Below are 20,898 nucleotides of genomic sequence, written 5' to 3' on the forward strand. Positions count from 1 at the left end.
CTTCCCTCATAGATGCCAACATGAAAATATAAATTTCTCCTGTTAACACTCAGAGTGAGGCTGTTAGGCAAAGCATTCCCAGTCTTTTACATCTGATTTGCATCTCTGGACTTATCATGATTCTTATGATCACCCTGTTTAACCTACATTGTGCATGCATCCAAGCAGCAGCACATGCAAATACTTTAGCATACCAGGAAATTAACTTTACCAGTCGAGGCTGACTAAATAAAAAGATATTCAGAGATATTTGGTGTGCTTGAAAGAAAAAAAGGAGGCTTGTGATTCATATTCAAATTCAGTTTTATTTAAATTCCTGAAAGTGACATACATTCAGTGACATCTATGTGCATCTTGTAGAGATTTTCTCACCTCTCACTGCTGCCAGGAGGAAAGCTTTCTAAGTACAGAAAGTTACATTTATTTTGAAACTAGGTGGGTAAATAATGCAGCTGAGTAGGAGGTGAAGCACAAGTACATTGCTAAATAAGGAATGACTGGACTGACAGCCGTCATTGTAATGAGCTTGCTAGCATTATATTAGCATGTTGCCTTCAACAGGTGGTTAAGTAATTTCCGCCATGCACACTTGATATAACAGTAATCACTATCTTACATATCACTTAAAAAAATCTGGATTCCAAATTTGAGTTTTTGATCACTTTACTTATTGCTCAGTTTAAATTGGATTTTTAAAAAGATTTTGTTATAGGAGTTTTTTGTTTGAACCCTTTGGTATTTCCATGTGGAATTTTACTCTGTTAAATTAAAATCCATCATCTCATATTTTATGACGTTTACTAGAATAGATTTATTCATCAAATTCTGAATTTTGGGTAACCGTAGCTGAACTGAGCACAACCTCTAGAGTGTGGAGAACTACTCTGAGCAAATATAGAGTGAAATCCAGAGCAGAGACCGAGGAGAGCTGAGGAGGTGAAGCACTGTGGACTGTGGTGGAGCAGTGTGCAAGCAGGGGCTGCAGGTTATTGATCAGAGGCAGATGCAGATAAGATGATAAACTCTGTTCTACTTTTACAATCATTTTAAAAATGTGTTCTTATTCTTTTGTTGTCAGCTATGAGGTCAATTTTAAGACAATCAGCTGTTCATCTTGTTTTACAGTGAGTGCTCTGTGTTATACTGCCTATTAGCTCAGTTATTGCCACTCCTTATTCAAAATAAATTTTTAACATTTTTAATGCTCCTTTCTTGTTATTTAGTCGCGACACAGGACCGAAGGATTCACTCTTCAGCTTTATCGATAGCAGTGCAACTGTCACTTCTCTGAAGCTGTCTCTTTCCCTCTGCTCCATCTCACTTCAAGACATAAATTTCCATTCATCAGTCCAGTTCAGCACACCTGCTCTTCCCCGCTTCCACGCTGCCCTGTGAGCTCACGGCGTCACCCCTCCTCTGCAGCAGGCCAAAGACCACACGTCTGCCACATTAGTAACTGTGTTACTGTGTTGTTCTAACTTTCCAATTTGTAAAGAAATTTGTAAATCTAATAATTTGTAAATCTAATAAACTTTTTTTGACACAAATCGGAATAATAATGAGAAAATATGGATAAAATTAGCAACTTCTTTAAGAAATTATGTCTTTGCTATTGCTGCTTTTTTTAAGCCTTTTTTTCTTTTTTATCATTCATCAATGGATTAATAGTTTCAGAAATATTTATTTGTAATTCCTCTTTTTTATTGTCAGTTAAATAATGATATAAAGAATTACTGTTTTAATGTCTAAATAAAAAGAAAGACTCTTCAGCCCCTTCATAATCTTTTACAAACTTCTGGTCACATTCAGCAGCAGACAAGTAGAATAAAGGAGGCAGTTATGTCATTTCCCATTATTACACAGAGCTTCATTTATGGATATTTATCGTTTGATTTCTTTGCGTGTATGAATTGGATTGGTTGTTCTCGACATCTGATGAGAATTTCGTGCCAATAGCACCTTTAGAAAAACAAATTGGGGATGTGTTCAGTTTTTATTTTATCTGCTGTATGTTTCTAATAATATTTCGTCTGTTACTTCTTGCCGTTATTCCCTTTTCTTGCTGCCTTTCAATGCCCTTGACACACAATTACCTCTATATTATTGTTTCAATCTTTTCTTTCTTCTCGTCTGTTCTGTTGTCTGATGTAATCCCACTACCCGCCTTATTCTTTCTGTTAGCTTCTGTTGTGTCACCTGAAATGATTGAAGGTAAAACAAGTCAGAAAAAGCTTGCATGCTTTAAAAGCAGAATTAATATCAAATTGTGATTTATCTGATTACAGCAAAAGATTATTTGAATTATACTTGAAGAAAAGTGGATTTGTCCAGCACAATACAGAAAGACTAAACAGAAAAGGGAATTATAAACAGTTGTATCCCATCAACAGAGTGTCTTACCTCTCCAAAGCTGGATGCAGACCTCAGACTTCTGTCCTCCTGTAGATATGCTGCTGTTCCATTATCATGTCAGCTGCTTGATTTTAAACAGACTCACTGATCCTGCACGAGCAGGAACATAACTACAAATCCTCATCGTCCTATCAGAGTTGTTCATTTTGCACTGCAGCAGTGGTCACAGTGCCTGATTTAGTAAGAGCTTTCATAAATGTTTAACGCTCTACACTTTTCAAGGTCCTGGGTTAATTAAATTGTTATATCTCCACATGATGCTAACTATTTTACTGATATGTATAATTGGAACCAAAACAATCTTTGCTTTGTTAAGTTTAAAAGTACTTTAAGAAGTTTGTAGTGCAGTAAAATGAAAGATGTTTACTATGATTACACAAACATTATGTAGGATATAATGCATTTAAATGCATTCTGGGGTCAGCCTCAGAGACAGGCAGAAGTGAGGTGTAAAAGTGAGGTTAAATGTTACATGATATTTGGATGCAAACTATGATGTGATATTTAGAATCCCCATATACCTTTATCATTCCCTAAATGTTCAGTACAAGCAAAAGCAGGATCAATTTAAGATTTGTTTTTGTTTTTAAACAACATTTTATGAAAGTCTGACCTTCGTTGGCCTTGAAGGAAAGTTCAGAGGTCTAAAGTAACAAGATATTTAAAATCCCCATATATCATTCTCTATATACCTATATGTTATTAGTACAAACAATATAAGTAAAAAACACAGTTTTAGATAACAATGCTATATACATGCAGAGCTATCAATTCTGTCAGTCGAAGATATTTTAAATCCTTTCGTGCTACTTTCTATATGCTGACAGTATACACCACATTTGTAGGAATCACAGTCTCTCAGTTTTTGTCAGTTTTCAACCAATAAATCATGAAGTTGACCTTGAAGATGTTGATGGATGTAAGCCAAATTTTAATGGATTGTTAACAACATAAAACTGTTAGAAAACATCACCTCTTTGGCAGAGATGTTACACATTTTAAACATGTTAAGCACAAAATGAAGCAGTTAAAATAATTCACTTGTTTCATGGTTTGATACAGATCAGAGGCACTGCCGTATATTTATCACCGTGAAGTGGATGAAATAGTGAAGGTTCAGTCTGCAGGCTTAATGACGACCACATTCACTGTGCTGCTTGTCTGAAACATCTTCAGCTGGTTCTTCACTTCCTTCCTGTCTGTGTTCACCTTTGTAAACAGTCAACACTGCAGCATGAGGATATTGTGTTTCATGCTGCTGCCCGTCAGTCTCTAACACGCCTGTCAGTAAGATCTTGTTCCACCAGCGCTGTCTGAAGCTGTGCAAAGAGACACTGGTCAGGCTCTCCCCATCCTGGTAGTCCTCCCTCATCTTCTCTGGGATCAGGTCCTCTGACATCACCTGGAAGACCAAAGAGAGATAATGTTGATGTGTAAAAATGAGCCAATTTAACCCAAACTGCCTGGAATTTAAGCCTCCTCAAGCAGGTCTTGTAGTCCAGCTAGACGGCATGTCCCGTCTCCCTGCAGAGAGCCAAGCTGCCAGATGGAAGCAGTCTTTAAAGTATGTGGTACAAACCGTCTGTGGGCCACTGATGCTCGTGCTGTTGTTGGTCCACCAGCCAACCGTGTACAAAGAGCTGAAGTAAACCAGAGTCTTAAAAACAATGAGCTGTCCACTACAGCCACTGTCTTTGCTTTTCATGACATTTTTTTGTCTTTGAACTTCTCCATATTCCTGTAAATCCACTGTCACCACTTTCTTTAATCAAGCCCACTTGTCAACCAGTCAACATTTAGCAGAAGCTTATGTTATCCACCTCCACTGACACCCAATCAGGATCTTGACGAACTCAACAGGAGCAAGTCTGGTGTGTGAAAACCCCTCCGACCAGAATCGTGGGACTATAAAAACTGGTTTCAGAGTATGTGTGCAAGAAGGGTTCTCACCTCAGTGAGAGCCTGCAGGGTTTCTTGTTTGGGGTTTAGCCGCTGTAACGCCTCTTCTGTCATCTGTAGGACTCTCTCACTACGCTGAAGCACAAAGGAGGACTGCTGTTGTCGTAGGATTCTCAACAGGAGTCTGTAGGAGGCAGCAAAACAATGTGAGTACTCTTATATCTAATATTATACCCTATATTATCGGTCTATACTTGGTCTTTTTTATGCTTAAATCTTTGACAGCTGGCACAGACATCATCCAAAAGACTGTGGCTGTGGATAATTAAAGGATCCATACAACTCTGCACCACTTATTGGACAGTCACCTGTTTCAGCTCCACTTCACACCACAATAACTGCATTTATTTGTTACCATCTTACATATTAAGCTCTGTATTGTATTAAATTTAGGTTTTTATTCATTTTTTATTTTTTTCCATTTTCTACTTCACTAATGTTGTTATTTAGTGTAAGTGTCACCTTTTTGACCTATTTTGTGTTGTCATATTGTGTATATTTTATTTAGTAAGAGTTATGTCTTAACTGTTTTGGATACTGTAATCCAGCAACTTGCTCACTGTTAGGATAAGAACTGTATATCTCATTATATTCACACAAGGCCAGGGGGGCACTTGCGGCCCGTATTTTGGCATGAAGAACTATAATGAAATTTGGCCCTAGAAGTTAGTTTTTTTTGTTAGGAAGGATTTGTTTGTTGTTGAGTGCAATGTTAAAATAAGTTCTTTAAAAAGCAAATAATGATTTATTATGAAGGCAATATGAGCAGAGAAGACAAACATGCTGAGGGATTGGCCGTGTTAGTTCAGTAGGAGAGTTATTTGTAAAGAAAACAATTTTCACTAGCAGTCAAAAACTAATGTGAACACTTATGTCTGCATTTTTATTTTGTTAAATACGAACAAAATTATAGCAGAAGTGCTGCCACGTGTCTGGCCAGAAAGACAGTACTAATTTGTTTATGTGGTAGTTCAATGAAAGGCTTCAGTTAGTTTAGAGTGAGGGGAAAAAAAATTGCATTCACATTTGCAGTTTTGTCTTGTTACACAATATTTGAAATAAAAAACAAACAAATGGTAAATGGACTGATTCTTATATAGTGCTTTTCTACTCTCCCGGAGTACTCAAAGCGCTGTATATTCACCCATTCGCACCCCACTCATACAAGCACTTCTCAACACAAGTGCAAACTAAACTACATTCACACATGTTCATACTCCGATGAACGCATCGAGGGCAACTTGGGGTTAGTATCTTGCCCAAGGATATTTGGCATGCAGACTGGGGAAGCCAAGAATCGAACTACTAACCTTCAGTACCTAATCTGCTCTACCACCTGAGCCACAGCCACCCCATAAACATTGTGACACATTGTGGGTGTTTTCTTATTTGTTTTTTGTACTACTTGAACACTAAAGTGGTCCTGCAACGCACAGGTTCTCAATGGGGTTCAGATCAGGTGAACAAGGAGGCCATGTCATTAGTTTTTCTTCTTTTATACCCTTTCTTGCCAGCCACGCTGTGGAGTACTTGGACGCGTGTGATGGAGCATTGTCCTGCATGGAAATCATGTTTTTCTTGAAGGATGCAGACTTCTTCCTGTACCACTGCTTGAAGAAGGTGTCTTCCAGTAACTGGCAGTAGGACTGGGAGTTGAGCTTGACTCCATCCTCAACCCGAAAAGGCCCCACAAGCTCATCTTTGATGATACCAGCCCAAACCAGTACTCCACTTCCACCTTGCTGGCGTCTGAGTCGGACTGGAGCTCTCTGCCCTTTACCAATCCAGCCACGGGCCCATCCATCTGGCCCATCAAGACTCACTCTCATTTCATCAGTCCATAAAACCTTAGAAAAACCAGTCTTGAGATATTTCTTGGCCCAGTCTTGACGTTTCAGCTTGTGTGTCTTGTTCAGTGGTGGTCGTCTTTCAGCCTTTCTTACCTTGGCCATGTCTCTGAGTATTGCACACCTTGTGCTTTTGGGCACTCCAGTGATGTTGCAGCTCTGAAATATGGCCAAACTGGTGGCAAGTGGCATCTTGGCAGCTGCACGCTTGACTTTTCTCAGTTCATGGGCAGTTATTTTGCGCCTTGGTTTTTCCACATGCTTCTTGCGACCCTGTTGACTATTTTGAATGAAACGCTTGATTGTTCGATGATCACGCTTCAGAAGCTTTGCAATTTTGAGACTGCTGCATCCCTCTGCAAGATATCTCACTATTTTTGACTTTTCTGAGCCTGTCAAGTCCTTCTTTTGACCCATTTTGCCAAAGGAAAGGACGTTGCCTAATAATTATGCACACCTGATATAGGGTGTTGATGTCATTAGACCACACCCCTTCTCATTACAGAGTTGCACATCACCTAATATGCTTAATTGGTAGTAGGCTTTCCAGCCTATACAGCTTGGAGTAAGACAACATGCATGAAGAGGATGATGTGGACAAAATACTCATTTGCCTAATAATTCTGCACTCCCTGTAAATACAGGGGTCACAGTCACATGTTGTACCTTGTCCTGATGAAACAAGTGCAAGCTTTGAGCCAGACTCTGTCCTCGCTGAGTTCTGCGGTCTCCTCCTGATGCCCCTCTCTGTCCTCCTGCTCATCTGTTGATTTGCAGCTCTCAGAGGAGGAGGATTCTTTGATAAACACAAATACAGCAAAGGGAAAATGTTATATCTTTGATTACCTGCTGTAAAAAATTACAACAGAGTTCATTTACCATAGCAATACACTTGAAGAAGGAAGTTAAAGAAACACTACCTGTGGTTCTGTTTCTGTCCAGCAGTTGCAAACACATCTGTCCCAGGCTGAACCAGTGCCAGGGGTTAAAGGGCAGCAGGCTACACAGCTGCTGCAGAGACGACATCTTTGATCCTACAGCTCCAAACTGCTCATAGATGCTGACCTTGGAGAAAAAGTAAACATTAGATTTGTACAGAATGATTGGGACTGTGAGCAAGAAAAGGGTGAAAAGGCCGTCTGTGTTAGGAATACTGGGAGCAACACAGTGGAACTGATTCTTCAATATTTAAGTTACTCATTTGTAATGATTTCTAAAAAGTATCAATAATAAAATGAAAAAAGCAGTATTAATCACTTCCGAACATTTATTTTTTCCCGTGGGTAGCACTGTTGTCTCAGAGCATGAAGGTCGTGGGTTCGAATCCATCATCTGGTTGGGGCCTTTGTGTTCACATGTTCTGCCCGTGTCAGGGTTGGTTCTCTCTCAAGTAGTGGAAACTAAACTAGTGAATCTAAATCATTGGGGTGTGTGTGTGTGTGTGTGTGTGTGTGTGTGTGTGTGTGTGTGTGTGTGTGTGTGTGTGTGTGTTTTTCAAGCTGACCTTGAGCAGCAGGAGGCTGGTTAGGTGACAGGTGTTGGAGGCGTCTTTGCTCTGTAGAGAGATCACGTACATATTACTATCAGGTCCGGATTAGAGTTAAACCAGTTCACACTAAATCTGGTCCGTAGGCTTTTAGCCTCTGAGGACAAACTCTGGGTGCGTTCCAATAGTCCATTTTGCTTATTAAGGTCCTAAGTGAGAAAAGTGACTCTTCAATCCTTCCTTTATTGCTTCCTTAGGATCCACTGGAACATCCTTTACGAAGGGGAGAAGATGGCATACCATAATTCAGAGCGGCAGACCATCCGACTGTTAATGAAAACAATCGACATTATAAACAAAGTGGTGCAGATCATGGAAATGTTAATTATAACTGTATTTTATACTTCATGAAGAAACAACTCATCAAGAAGTAGTTTTTAATCCAGCTGTGTGATGTTCAGAGTTCAGCTGTGACTTTTGTTAACTCAAAAGACACGACGTCGTACTCTCACTCACAGCGCTTTATCCGTTCCGCCATTTTTCATACTGAACACAACAACAACACTTCGCGGGCAACTGTACTCTCGCGATAAAACAGAAAATAACAAGTTAACAATCTCCCTCTTTCTTAAAAAAAAATAAAATAAAAGTATAAACACACCCCTGTAAACATTTGTATACATATATGTATATATTTATATAACAAAAAACATTTCAAAAGTGCTTTGCTTTACTTAAAGCATACTATCATTGCACACAATAAACAATGGTACATTTGAATGCAAAGACAACTTTGTAGACAAAGGATTACAGTATCCAGAGTCCTTCATCTAGCGCCTTTAGAAGGGTTAAAGGTGAAACTCCCTTTTTTGTCAGACAATCAGCAAGTTGAGATTTTGAATCTGACCAACAAACCTGTCTGATTTTCTTGGCTTGTATGAGCTCTTTAATGCTGCTCATTTCTAGCCTCAGTCTTTTCTCTGTAACCTGCTTGGTAGACTTGAGTGCGTCAAACAAGGAATGATTATCAGTTACACAGATCAAAGGAAGAGCATTTAGACCAGTGTTACCAGTTGTAAGCTCAGAAAAAAAGTGTTGCCAGGAAGACAGCACTGTCTATTCCATCTGACATGGCAAGAGTTTCTCCTGCCAGTGTCCTTCTGACTACGCGCCTGATTTTTTTAGACTGCCAGAAGAGAGGACAAAACTTTCCTCCTTTACCCATAAGGACGATTAATGCCCCTCCTTGAGTACCGCCATCAGGAAGGTTTCCAAATGAAGCATCACTGAAAACAACCAATGCCAGATCCTCACTGTTACCCAAGTGCTGAAACTTAAGAGTCACTTTCTCTGCCTTAAGTTTACGGATAACTTTGTTCACTTCATGAATAGACTGTACAGTTGCATTTTTGATATTAGATCCAAGGCTACATGTGTCAAACATAACATCAGGCCTTGTTTGTTTGGCAACCCACAAAATCTGTCCTATTTTTGACCTGAGTTGCTCACGTTCTGTTTCACTTAAGGGAGCCTCCCTCTGTACAGCCCGTGCTGCTTGTAACTGAACCGGCTGTAGGTTGTCAATGTAAAGTTGTTGATGCACCTCTATTACATCATTAACTGTACAAATGTCCATACCAACATAAGAAAAGCTGTCATGTTCTTCACGGCCCACAAGGAAGGTAGATCTCAGTACAGGAATGATATGAGTTGCAAAGTGACTTGAACCAGCCCAAAGGAAATCATCAACGTGACATGCAAGCACTCCTGTAACCTCAGATTGTTCATTCTGCCAATAGAACACTGCAGGATCAACCTGTGATATTTTACCACCAGTTTTAAGCATAATGTCTTTGACCTTATTGTACCAATAAAGTGAAGCATCTGCAAGTCCATAAACACACTTTTTCAGTTTCCATAGAACATTGTCCTTGCCAGCTTCAGGTGGGGGACGAAGATAGATGTCTCTTGACAGTTCCATTCCCTGCAAGAAGGCAGATTTAATGTCCATTGAATTTACTCTCCACTTGTTTTGACATATCACAGCTAGCACCAGTCTGAGGGACTTAGACGCACATGTTGGAGAGTCTTTCTGTAGTTCTTTAGTATTTACCTCTTCAAACCCCCGTGCCACAAGTCGAGCCTTTGGGACAACACCATTAGTAGTTTCTTTGAGTGTACAGACCCATCTAGTAGACACACATTTTTGACCCAGGTCTTTCACTTCATCAAACACACCATTACTTTGCCAGCTCTCAATCTCCTGCTGCTTAGCAGAATCAAAGGAAATATCTTTTGTTATGAGTACATCTGCATCTCTGTTTTCAGCTTCAGTGCAAAGACCATCAACAAGTGACATGTCTACAGCTTTCTTTTCACCTTCACTACCATCATGCTCAAGATATTGCACATTGTACCAGTTTTTGTATTGCCCTTTTGCTTTTCCCGCTCTGCCTAGCACTCTGGCTGTGTGTTGAACACCGTTGTCTCTGTTGGTAAAAGCAATCAGCTGTCCTGATCTTAACTTTACATTTGCAGAGACATGATCAGTGGGTGTAGAGGGCTCATTTGCAGTTTGTGTGACAGACATGTTTTCTGTAGTGTGTGTGACAGACATGTTTTCTGTAGTGTTAGTTTCTCTGTCAATAGTGATGTCTTCTTCCTCACTAATACTCTGTTCACCATCGGGTGTGTCAGTGTCATCATTTTCAACTGCGTCTTTGTTGTCATCATCAGTAGTACTGTGTGATATTTGTTTATCTCCAGTCTGTGAATCCACTTTAGTCAATCTTGACTAGTGTACTCTTACAAGAGTCCCCCCATGTCTTACAAATACAACAGTTCCATCCTGCCCAATAACTACACCTGGACCCTTCCACTCTGTACAGTCGACTCGTTTGTAGTATACTTTATCTCCTGCCTCATATTTGTCATCTGTAGGCCTAAGTTGTTTGCGTAGTGCTCTCCTGATCCTTTCTGAACACTCTGCCTCAGTAAATGCTTTCCTGGAAGCATGTAATGCTGAGATATGTTCAGCTACTCTTGCACTTACAGTTGTGCCCTCTAAGGCAGGTGGCTTATCCATCAACACAGAAGGTAGGTTGGGGTTTTGGCCAAACACAAGTTGATGTGGACTATAACCATGTACATTAAGCATACTGTTTTTGGCCATAAGGGCCCAGTCTAGCGCAGTGTGCCAGTCACATCCTCGTTCCTTTTTTACCTTCAGGAGGATTTCTGTAGGTGTCATGTTATGTCTCTCCAGTAGTCCGTTGCTCCAGGGACTATACCCCGCCGTTGTTTTTACCTCAATGTTGAAGTTTTCAGCCATGTCCCGAATGTCTGTGTTGTTGAACTCTCCGCCGTTGTCTGTGTAGAGCCGTCTGGGGGCACCGTGAATGCTTATCCAGGTGTGAATGAAGGAGTTGACGATCTCTGCAGCTTTCTTTGTCTTTACGATGCTGCCGGCACTGAAGCGTGTGAAGTGGTCGATGATGTGAAGGTACCACACATTGGGCTCCAGCTCATGTAGATCCATCGCTACTGTCTCATTATACTCAGAAGCCAGGGGTAGACCAACAGCAGGTCTCGGCTTGGTTTTGCAATATTTCTGACAAATGTCACAGTCACGAACTATCTCTTGTAGAATAACTGCACATTGTTTATCTGTATTGCCAGAGCTTTGGATGAGCCTCAATAACCTCTCTGCAGATGCATGACCAAACTGCTTATGAAGTTTCACAAGGACTTTCTGTTTCTCTTTTGTAGACATTTCAGCAGTTACCATGAGAACTTCATTTTCATTGCAGCTTTCTGTAGTATTTTCATCTCTAATGTCCACACAATAGTGTCCCGAACTAGTGAGCTCTAGGGGAACAGGCTGCTTGAACATGACAACACTGTCATTCTCCATGTCTAGAACAGTCCCTGCTTTCTTGAGAGACGTTTTGCTCAGTAGTAGTGGAATGTCAACAGGAACTACTTCACTTTCAATGTCACATTTTGTTTGTCCAATTTTGGCTGGAAGTTTCACTTTTCTGCTGGAATACACTACAATACCATCCCCAAAGCGAAATGGTCTGGAGCTGGGGGTTTCTGATTGCAACAGCTTGTTTACTTGGCCTTGGCTGAGGTCACGCATGTAACTGTCTAGCCACTTCTGACCACAAACTGTACGTGTACATGCAGTATCAATAATGGCTGACCCCAGTGCCTCAGTCAGGAAGATTTCAGAGTCTGTCATTGAGGCTTTAGTGTACAAAGTAATGTTACACTCCTCCACTTTCCCATCTTCAGTTAGCTTTACTTGGTCACCATTACGATGAGGACAGTCTTTCGCCCAGTGGTAAGTGCTCTGACAAATAGCACATCTTGTTCGCTTGCCAAACTTGTCAAGTGGGTTGGTACCTTGTAGTGGTTGTCGCTGTCCACTCCGCGACGAAGTACCGTTGTTTCGTTTGTATTTGGGACCTTTTTGTTCCGTAAGGAAAACTGCTTCTTGGTTCAGTTGAATTCCGCTGAAAACTCCGGTTACTTTCCCTCCGAAAATCCGTTTCAGTGCAGACTTCATAGACGCAAACGTTAAGTCCGTGCACACTGTCAGTGCAAGCTGTCGACTTTTCTCATCAAGACAAGCTGTATCTAGAAGCTTAAATGCTAGGACAGCGTCAGGTAGCGTCATGTTGTACTTTTTCATCCGGTTATAACGCTGTTCAAAGTCTATAATGTAGTCTGGCATGGACACGCTGTGGTTCTTTGCAATGGAGTCAAAACACGAGTAGGCTTCATAAGCGCGGTCTTTCTCTTCTCTCTGAAACACCGCATCAAGTTTTGCAAGTAGTATTTCCATACCGTCATCTTTGTCCAAATCTTCCGCGGGTATCTCCATGGCCGTTTCTCTGGCTCTTCCCTCGAGCCCCAGCGCCACCGCGAGTGCCTGTTTCTTTTTATCCAGCTCCATAACTCGTCTCCAGATATTGACTTCATTCTTCCAGCATTCGTATGGCCTGGCTTCATCAAGCTTTGGTGGTACTTTGTAATTGGAAACCATCCTCTGCTACCAATGTTAACTCAAAAGACACGACGTCGTACTCTCATTCACAGCGCTTTATCCGTTCCGCCATTTTTCATACTGAACACAACAACAACACTTCGCGGGCAACCGTACTCTCGCAATAAAACAGAAAATAACAAGTTAACAACTTTAACAGGTTGCTGTTAAAATGTAAAACTATATCAGCAGATTATGGCATGAAGGACATGGATTTATGTAAGCTCTGTAAAGATTATGAGCTCGTCCTTTGCTGTATTGAAGACTTTCGGATTGTCTTAAATTTATTTTTACTTCAGGTCAGCTGGTATAAGGGAGGGATGGAATTTTATTGCAGTCACAGAAATCCTAAAAAGGGAAAAAGAAGTATGATCCACTGGATCACAGCTGGTTAATATAAGCCAAAAAGATGGGTTTAATTTTATAGGCTATGGGACAGTTTTACTAAGTGGAGCGAATTATTGTGATGCCGCAATTGCAGGGTGACCTACTCACAATGAACTATAATTTATTTACAAAGATGCAGTGAGTTCACTTCAGTAAAAAACAGCATTCTGCCAAAAGCAGCAGAGATTAGTCTCTTTATAATATTACAAACTGTTCCACCATATAAACCTGAAATGTGAGTGGAACAGCTGACGTGTACAATGTGCAGAGAAACAAAAAAAAAATTGTCCATCCCAGTTGCTGTGTGACTGTACCACGTGTGTAGATGCACCTTTAAAATGTCAAAAGAAGGCCTAGTGGTGCTGCATGACGTTAATAAATCTGGCCCTAAATGTTCCTTCTTTATAATTTCCAAAGAGATATTTTTCACAGGCTGCTATCATTTAAATGACAAGCAGAGTGAGGTTAAAACACATTGTGGTGAAATAAGATTCTGTATTCTGTAGTCCATCTGCACGAGTTAGTTTCAACATTCGTCATCCGACTGGTGTAAGGTTGTTCCAATTCTCATCGCACAGCTCTTCTCTTTTCCTAAATGCTTTTCAGTGATCCTACCCACTTTTCTTTGACCTCAATGATGTTTTCATCCAAAAAGAGGAAAAGAGGTTAGAAAAAGGAGATAGGAGGGACTTTTGGAACACACCCTTAGTGTTCAGAGTTTATAGTGCAGACAGGGTCACTGTTAAGGAAGACAGATTTTTAAAAAGCGGATAAAAAGTCACAGGATGGTCACATGATAGCTGACAGTATTCACTCTGACTGTTCCTCATGGAAAACCCAGTCAGGTAAAGAATTACCAGTAACTGGGCCAACTCCAGCGCTCTGTCTCTCTGTCCCAGTCTGGTGCAGCATCGGGCCATCCCCTCCACGACATCTCGTCTAATGGTCAGGTTGTTGTCAGCGATCCACTGCAGGCAGCTGCTGTATGCCTCCAAGGCTTTCTGACCCACACACACCAAACAAAAAGAAACCAAACAAAACTTCTAAAACGTTACAAACGCTAAGGTGGAAAAGTGAGAGTGGCAGCAACAACAACAGGAAGAGTCAAACCCAGAGTGTGATTTGGTCCAACGCTTAAACAGCTTCTGTAGGTTTTATTTTTTCACTGAAACAGAAGTTTCTTGTCAATATTTTAGGAAATCTTTTCCATGCTGTCTGGAAATGTTGCTGCTGTGTAAACCACTGCTGACTACATCTGTGCTCTTTGGCTGTGTGAAATGGGACTATAAAAATTGCTCTTTTCTGAGGTGACTTATTAGGCTGGAAATATGAAAATGATCTAACTAGTCTTGTTTGTTCATAACTTTACAACAGTCTTACAGAAATATTCAAATACTGATGCTGTTGATAAAGCAACAAAGTGATGGTCATGAATGGACTTTTTTTTTTATTTGCCTGTTAGTTTGCATCAGCTGTACAGGAGGTTTATCAGCTATACAAATACCTGCTACAATAGACCTCCATGTCCCAGTGAAACTTTCCGAGGAAGTGTTTGATGTAAGAGAGCACAGACTAAATTGAATGAGTGACAGTACCTGATAGTTTCCTTGTCTCACAGCCAGGTCACCTCTGAACTTGTAGACTTTCTGCTTCTCCAGAGAATCTTCAGCATCCAGAGCAGCACTGTCACAAAACCACTGCAGAGAGGAACAACTTTACCACACAGCATAAAGCTGTTAGAGGATGCTGCTCAGTCAGTCACTGCCAGAGAAGTACATGTCTCCACTTTTGCCCTGATGCAGCAGCTACTCAGCTTCATCTATGCTTAAACGTCAGCATAATAATAATGCAATTTAACTTACAGCGAGCAGCACAAATATCAAAGAGGAGCAATATTGAAATCTTGCACTTAATTCAGAGATGGGATATCCGATTTATCTGCTTGTTTCTCTCCATGTAAACGAAACATGTGACAGACTCAGCCAAGTGCAATAACATGGGAGACGTCTGGCCTCTAGAAATGCCACAGGGTACTTATTTGGGCACTTATTTAGAAGCATGAACTTCATTTCCTTTAATTTGTGTGTTTAAAACTGAGTGTCTGTAATCACCAGCCTAATTTGACACAAACGCTTAAAATGACGAACCATAGTTACAGTTATTCTCCTGTATGAGCTACATGTCAGATCGTAAACGTTACAATAGAAATTCGCACTTTAGTCTTTTAGCTCCGTGTTTGTTCTGTACATAACGCTCTGTGTTCGTGTTCACCACGAAGGACAATCTAAACAACCTTCATGTCTATCTTCATGTAGTAACGTCTCTGTGTAAGACTCTCACCTCTGGCTCACACAGTTTGGCGCTGTAAGAAGACAGAGACGCACACACTCGGTCTCTGACCTCCGAAAACACCGAGTCGTCAAACGTGCTCCCTAATATCTCCATCTGGAGCTAAATACATACAATTTACTCCACAAATACAGGCTGCCCATACAGCAACTACTGTGCGCTTGGTTAAACAGCCCGACGAATTCATTTCCGGACAGAAAGGTTCCGGCTGATGACGCAGTAACCACTCAGCTCCCTGGATATAAAGAAGAATTCATATCGTGGTGTCAAACATGCGGCTCAGACAAACGCTGTAAAATGTAAAAGTGAGTCTCCATTGTGTCCTCCCATCTAAACAGTTGACCACTTTTGATAAGTGTTTGCCTCTGTGCTCAAATTGCATATTCATCCAATGAAATTAAGGCAAAAATACACTGATGATGCTGCATCATTTTACAATGTACAAGACATATGTGGAATTATGCAGTTTATTTAAAGGAGGAAATTTGACACAGATGCAATCACTGAATATCTGTAAACCTGACGGAAACGTTACACCACACTGGCGGCTGGCAGCGCTACCCCTCAGCCTCCAAGTTGATGCACCTATGGCATCAATTTTAAAAAGCCTATGTCACCTCATTCTTGAGTTAGTCACAAAGTTAAGTCTCCACACCACCCACCAGGCAACGTGATGACGTGCTGACGTGCTGAGGGTATTTGACAAATGAATCTACTTATGCTACAGACTGCTGTTCTTGTCTTGTCTGGAGCCCACTGATTAAAAAATACACACTGATCGTTGACCCAGATCCAGAAGCTGAAGCCACAGGTGTAGTGAGGACCCAGCCAGACAAAGGGAGTGTCAGCCTTCTGAGCCTCCAACTAAACCCAGCCCTGAGTCTCTTCATCAAGGATGGAAACCAGATCCATGTGTTCCTCTCTGCAGTGGTACAGGGCGTCTTTCCATGTCATGTTAGGTTGAAGGGCTCTGAAAGGAAAAACATCAAAAACATGAAACTCAGTTCCACTTTCACTGAGCTGTGTACTTTATCATTATCCTTCACACCTCCTTTCCACAGTGACAGAGCTAAGACTGAAAATAAGTGTCAAAAAAGGGAAAAGACTGAAATTGAGAGGAAAAATTCTTAATATTGTGGTAAGAAAACCCACTGGTACTTAAAAGACAATGTTATAGTTAAATACATCAAAGTTGAACTTATTTAAAGTTCAATTCTGTCTGATCCAAATGTATTTAATGTGAACCAATCAAAGTAGTTACCAGTTTTATAAGCAGGTTTGGATTCTTAGTGAAACATTGCTCCTTCATGCTATTATGTGAGTTATTGGGTGACATGGGTGAAGGTGGGAGTGGGGGCTGAGACACCTGGGGAGGGATTTAGAAACTGCTATATAGGTGGCTAAGAGTTCACCAGCCAAGAATAACAAGAATAAAAAAACATCACACCTGAACTTTTTTTTAAATCCTTTATTTTAATGAAATATTATATTCCCTTTGTACCATTTTCCTCTGTGGTCCCTGAACTCCACAGCACTCAACCAGCTGTGAGACATGAAATGTGTGCAATTTTAATTTAAAATGCCAGCTGTTATTGAGCTTCACTCTTGATAGGTTGATTTAGAAAAGTTTATATTTCATACTTGCTTGAGGACAGAACCCGATTCATTTTTGCTTTAAATAATGCTTCATGAAACGTGAGGTCCGGACTAAATGGCAATGCTTTGGCTGCTGAGACTAGGCAACAGTAACTCAAATATCCACTCGTTAGAACCAAGGCATGCAGAAAAGTATCTCTGAACACAAAACATGAATACAATTTCTTGACAAAGGCAAATTAGACATAAAACTCTGGGAATGCTTTGCCTACTGAACAGCCTCACTCTGAACAGGAGAAATGTATATTCCATCTGCTGATCTTGTTGATCTGTTTATTTTCATATTTTTGTGTTCCAGGTGCTGTATGTTTGGTTTTCCTTATATTTTTCTATTTGTGCTCAATGCTTTTATTATGTAGTCCCGTATTTTCCCCCTTGTTCTTTTTTTTCTCCATCCTGTCCACTTAGACAACACATGAACAAGAAGAGCCTGTAGAGAATTTATAGAGAACAAGTTATAAAAGCAAAATGTGTTGAGCCCAACAGTGCTTTCAGATTACAAGTGTGCCTGCAAAAGCTACAAAACAGGACAGGATTTTAAGTAAATAAAATAAATAAAACCAGCAACAACAATGAAACACAACATGTTAGACACTGAAGCATCAAATCAAACAGTGTTTCTAAGTTTATAGGTTGATTTTGAAAAGATTTATATTTTATACTTGTTTGAGGTCAAAACCCAAAAAAATCTCGATTAAATTATGTGAACAGGTGAGAAGCATTTGCTTTAAATAATGTTGCATCAAGACTGAACTGAATGTAAACACAGAGCAGAAAGCAGGGCTTAATGGTTGACTGGTTGAGGGGCTTTTTTTTCTAGCAGCTTGTTAATGATTTACTGATTGTTACAGTAATTAGTTTTGTTTTAGTTGTTGAAAAGAATTACTATAAATTAGTTATAGAGTAGATCAAAATTTATAATTTAGAAATTGTAACTGTAACATTATGTTACTCGATACCTCATTATTCACCCATCTTCTACTTGTTATATAAATTTCCTGGTATGGAAAAGTATTTGCATGTGCTGCTACTTACGGACAATGTAAACTGAAACATAACGACCGTGGTATGTTCACAGATGCAAATCAGTGTGGGGATGCTTTGCCTAATGACCATAACAGCCTCACTCTGAGTGTTAACAGGAGAAATTTATATTTGGCTCACAGTCCCAATCTGTACAAATTAGAGATGGACCGATCCGATATTACGTATCAGACGTAAATTAGTGGATCGGATATCGGAGAGAAATAAAAAATGTAATCCGATCCATTAAATATCAAAAAAGCACCTCACAAAACTTGCGACATGGCGTAACTCGGCTCATAACTGTAGCACGTAGTAGGTGTCACGTGATAGAGCGGCTGCCTGTATTTGTAGCCTCACTACCAACCCGGCATTTCATCTCCGAGGAAGTTATTCCAGAGAGAAGTAAAGCAAGTATGTAAGTTCATCTCTGAATGTTTGTAAAGCATTCCCATGTTAAGCTTAACAACCGATATATGGAGCGACTGCCTCTCCTGCTGCTACTTCAATCATGAAACTGATCAATGATCAGCTGATCGTCGCGAGTCCGTCTCTCTGGTTTGTTTTTGGCCCACTTTGCACCAGAAAGAGGAAACCAGCGGCTGAACAACAGCAGCACGTTTAAGCTTGATAAGCTGTTGTTAGAATTTATTTAATATAACTTTCTACACCAGGATCCTTTTCTAAGTAGCTGACGGCTGGTAACTGTGCAGGGGCGGATCTAGCAAAGTTTAGCCAGGGGGGCCGATAGGGCATTAACAGGGAAAAGGGGGCACAAAGACATACTTTTTTTTCTTATTCTCATTTTAAATGTCTAGCTTTTAATAAATAATTATCTGAATCTTACACCCAAAGTTTTAATCTGATGTAAAATATATAGAAGTCCATTACTGTATATAGTAACTGTTAAGTCTAATATACCCTAGTAAGCTATAGTACTTTTTCCTTTGGGAAGGTACGATCTGTGCAGTCTGCAGTTCTGTTGAAGAAAGATGTTGAATCTATTTAATTATTCTTGAAAAATAATTGATTTCTGGGCATTTTTTTCACACTGCATCAAATTGAAGTTGATTACGTCAATTAAGCCTTTTTTGCGCCACGGACCGGTTTATGCCCGACATTATTTTTCACAGACCGGCCTTTAAGGTGTCGCGGATAAATACAACAAAATAAAACTAGTACCGGTACCGAAAAAAAGAAGATTTATTCATGACACACGTGAAAAGACCCAGGAAAACAGAGTTAACGATAAAAACGATAACAAAATAACGCTGAAAACCGATAAAAATCCCTGAAAACTATACATTTCACACCTGAGTATCAACTCTCGCGGCCTGGTACCAAACGACTCACGGACCGGTACTGGTCCGAGGCCCGGGGGTTGGGGACCGCTGAATTAAGCATCATGAGGTGGAGGGTGGTTCCTTATTTTTTTTAATTTTTTTTGCTGGGAGTTTTAGAACCCTATTAGTTAGGTTGCTTACTCTTTAAAATACCAGAATAGGGAGGATGGAGTAGGTTTAAGTTTATTAGATTGATCAGTATTGCTGAACTATGAAATATTTTGGGTGCAGTGTATTTTTTGCATACAGGTATAACAGAATAGCTTTAGTGTTTTGTTTTTTTAACTTGAGTATGAACTTATACAAAAAGCAGCAAAATATAAAAAAAAAAACAGTTTTATTGATTAAAAAACACACTATATCGGATTCATATCCAAATTTATGATATCGGTATCGGACATAAAAAAGTGGTATCGTGCCATCTCTAGTACAAATATAATGTTTACTTTGTCTCCAAGGTCAGCATCTATGAGCATTCATATCTGAGGGATCAAAGATGTTGTCTCTGCAGCAGCTGTGTAGCCCACTGCCCTTTAACCCCTGGCACTGGTTCAACCTGGGACAGATGTGTTTGCAGCTGCTGGACAGAAACACAACCACAGATTGGCAAATTGTCGTGATACATTAACACTACTTTTTACAGCAGGTCATCAAACATATAACATTTTCTATCAGTTTCATCAGGACAAGGCAGAAAACCAAACCAAAGCACATGCCAGCTTCACTGAAGTTGCAGCTAAAATAAAAATGGAGGAACAGGCTTGATGTTTAGTGAATGACTGGCATTTGTAAGATTAAAACCAAATAAGTAAAGAACACTTTCATTTGAACAAGAAAGATATAATATGCAAATACCTCACTTATTTTAAATGCATTATTTGCAAAAAGGTTTAAAACATCAGCTTAGATATATTTTTTTCCCCCTAAATTACCGTCACAGCAGGCAAAGCATTAAACACATATCAGAGGACACCACTTAGGGAAGGAGGAAAATATGTAATTTTGTAATAGTCAAAATTCCCTTGAAAGAGCAACAGGTCTGATGTTTAGTGTATGATGGTGTCACAATGTGCTTTGTGGAAGGTGGTTGTTGCTTTGCAGACGCAGATGCAGAACACAACCCACATCCTCATCTCTACTGCTCAACCCACAAATGCATTTTCCTTACAAATGTGGCACCACTGAGGGGAAAATAAACAGGCTTTCCCACAGTGTAAGATTTATTAGTAAGAAACATTGTTACAATTTTCTTTAAGTTACAATTTTTTTTACCATATTCAATATGTTTTCACCCCAAATTTGTTTAAGGAGGACAGAATTCTGATCTCAGATCTGTCTTTGGAAAGGATAAAACTATTTACTCACCTTTTCTGTTTAGTTATCCTG

The 20,898-nt window shown here is 40.0% G+C and overlaps 1 protein-coding gene across 1 annotated transcript; it reads right to left on the reverse strand.

Annotated features, from left to right (window-relative positions):
• Positions 1–3,322: 3,322 nt before the first annotated feature.
• On the reverse strand, positions 3,323–15,668 carry lg11h8orf76 (linkage group 11 C8orf76 homolog). Its single transcript, XM_086310655.1, has 8 exons — positions 15,482–15,668; positions 14,737–14,838; positions 13,999–14,142; positions 7,723–7,773; positions 7,139–7,283; positions 6,885–7,014; positions 4,363–4,495; positions 3,323–3,814 (listed from the first exon to the last, which is right to left on the reverse strand). The coding sequence occupies exons 1-8, from the start codon at positions 15,584–15,586 to the stop codon at positions 3,542–3,544; spliced, it is 1,083 nt and encodes a 360-aa protein (XP_086166781.1). The 5' UTR covers positions 15,587–15,668; the 3' UTR covers positions 3,323–3,541.
• Between the last annotated feature and the right edge of the window lie 5,230 nt (positions 15,669–20,898).

This window comes from Aulonocara sp. 'chitande type north' Nkhata Bay, linkage group LG11 (genome assembly GCF_057382095.1).
Source record: "Aulonocara sp. 'chitande type north' Nkhata Bay isolate Kocher_YH1m ecotype deep benthic linkage group LG11, A_spYH_male_GT1.1, whole genome shotgun sequence".
Classification (NCBI taxonomy): Eukaryota; Metazoa; Chordata; class Actinopteri; order Cichliformes; family Cichlidae; genus Aulonocara; species Aulonocara sp. 'chitande type north' Nkhata Bay.

Coding starts and splice junctions, on each gene's coding strand:
- lg11h8orf76 (XM_086310655.1), bottom strand. CDS start 15,586: ATGGAGATATTAGGGAGCACGTTTGACGACTCGGTGTTTTCGGAGGTC. Junction 14,143..14,736: donor TGAGACAAGGAAACTATCAG/GTACTGTCACTC, acceptor TGTGTGGGTCAG/AAAGCCTTGGAGGCATACAG. Junction 7,774..13,998: donor TGGAGTTGGCCCAGTTACTG/GTAATTCTTTAC, acceptor ATCTCTCTACAG/AGCAAAGACGCCTCCAACAC.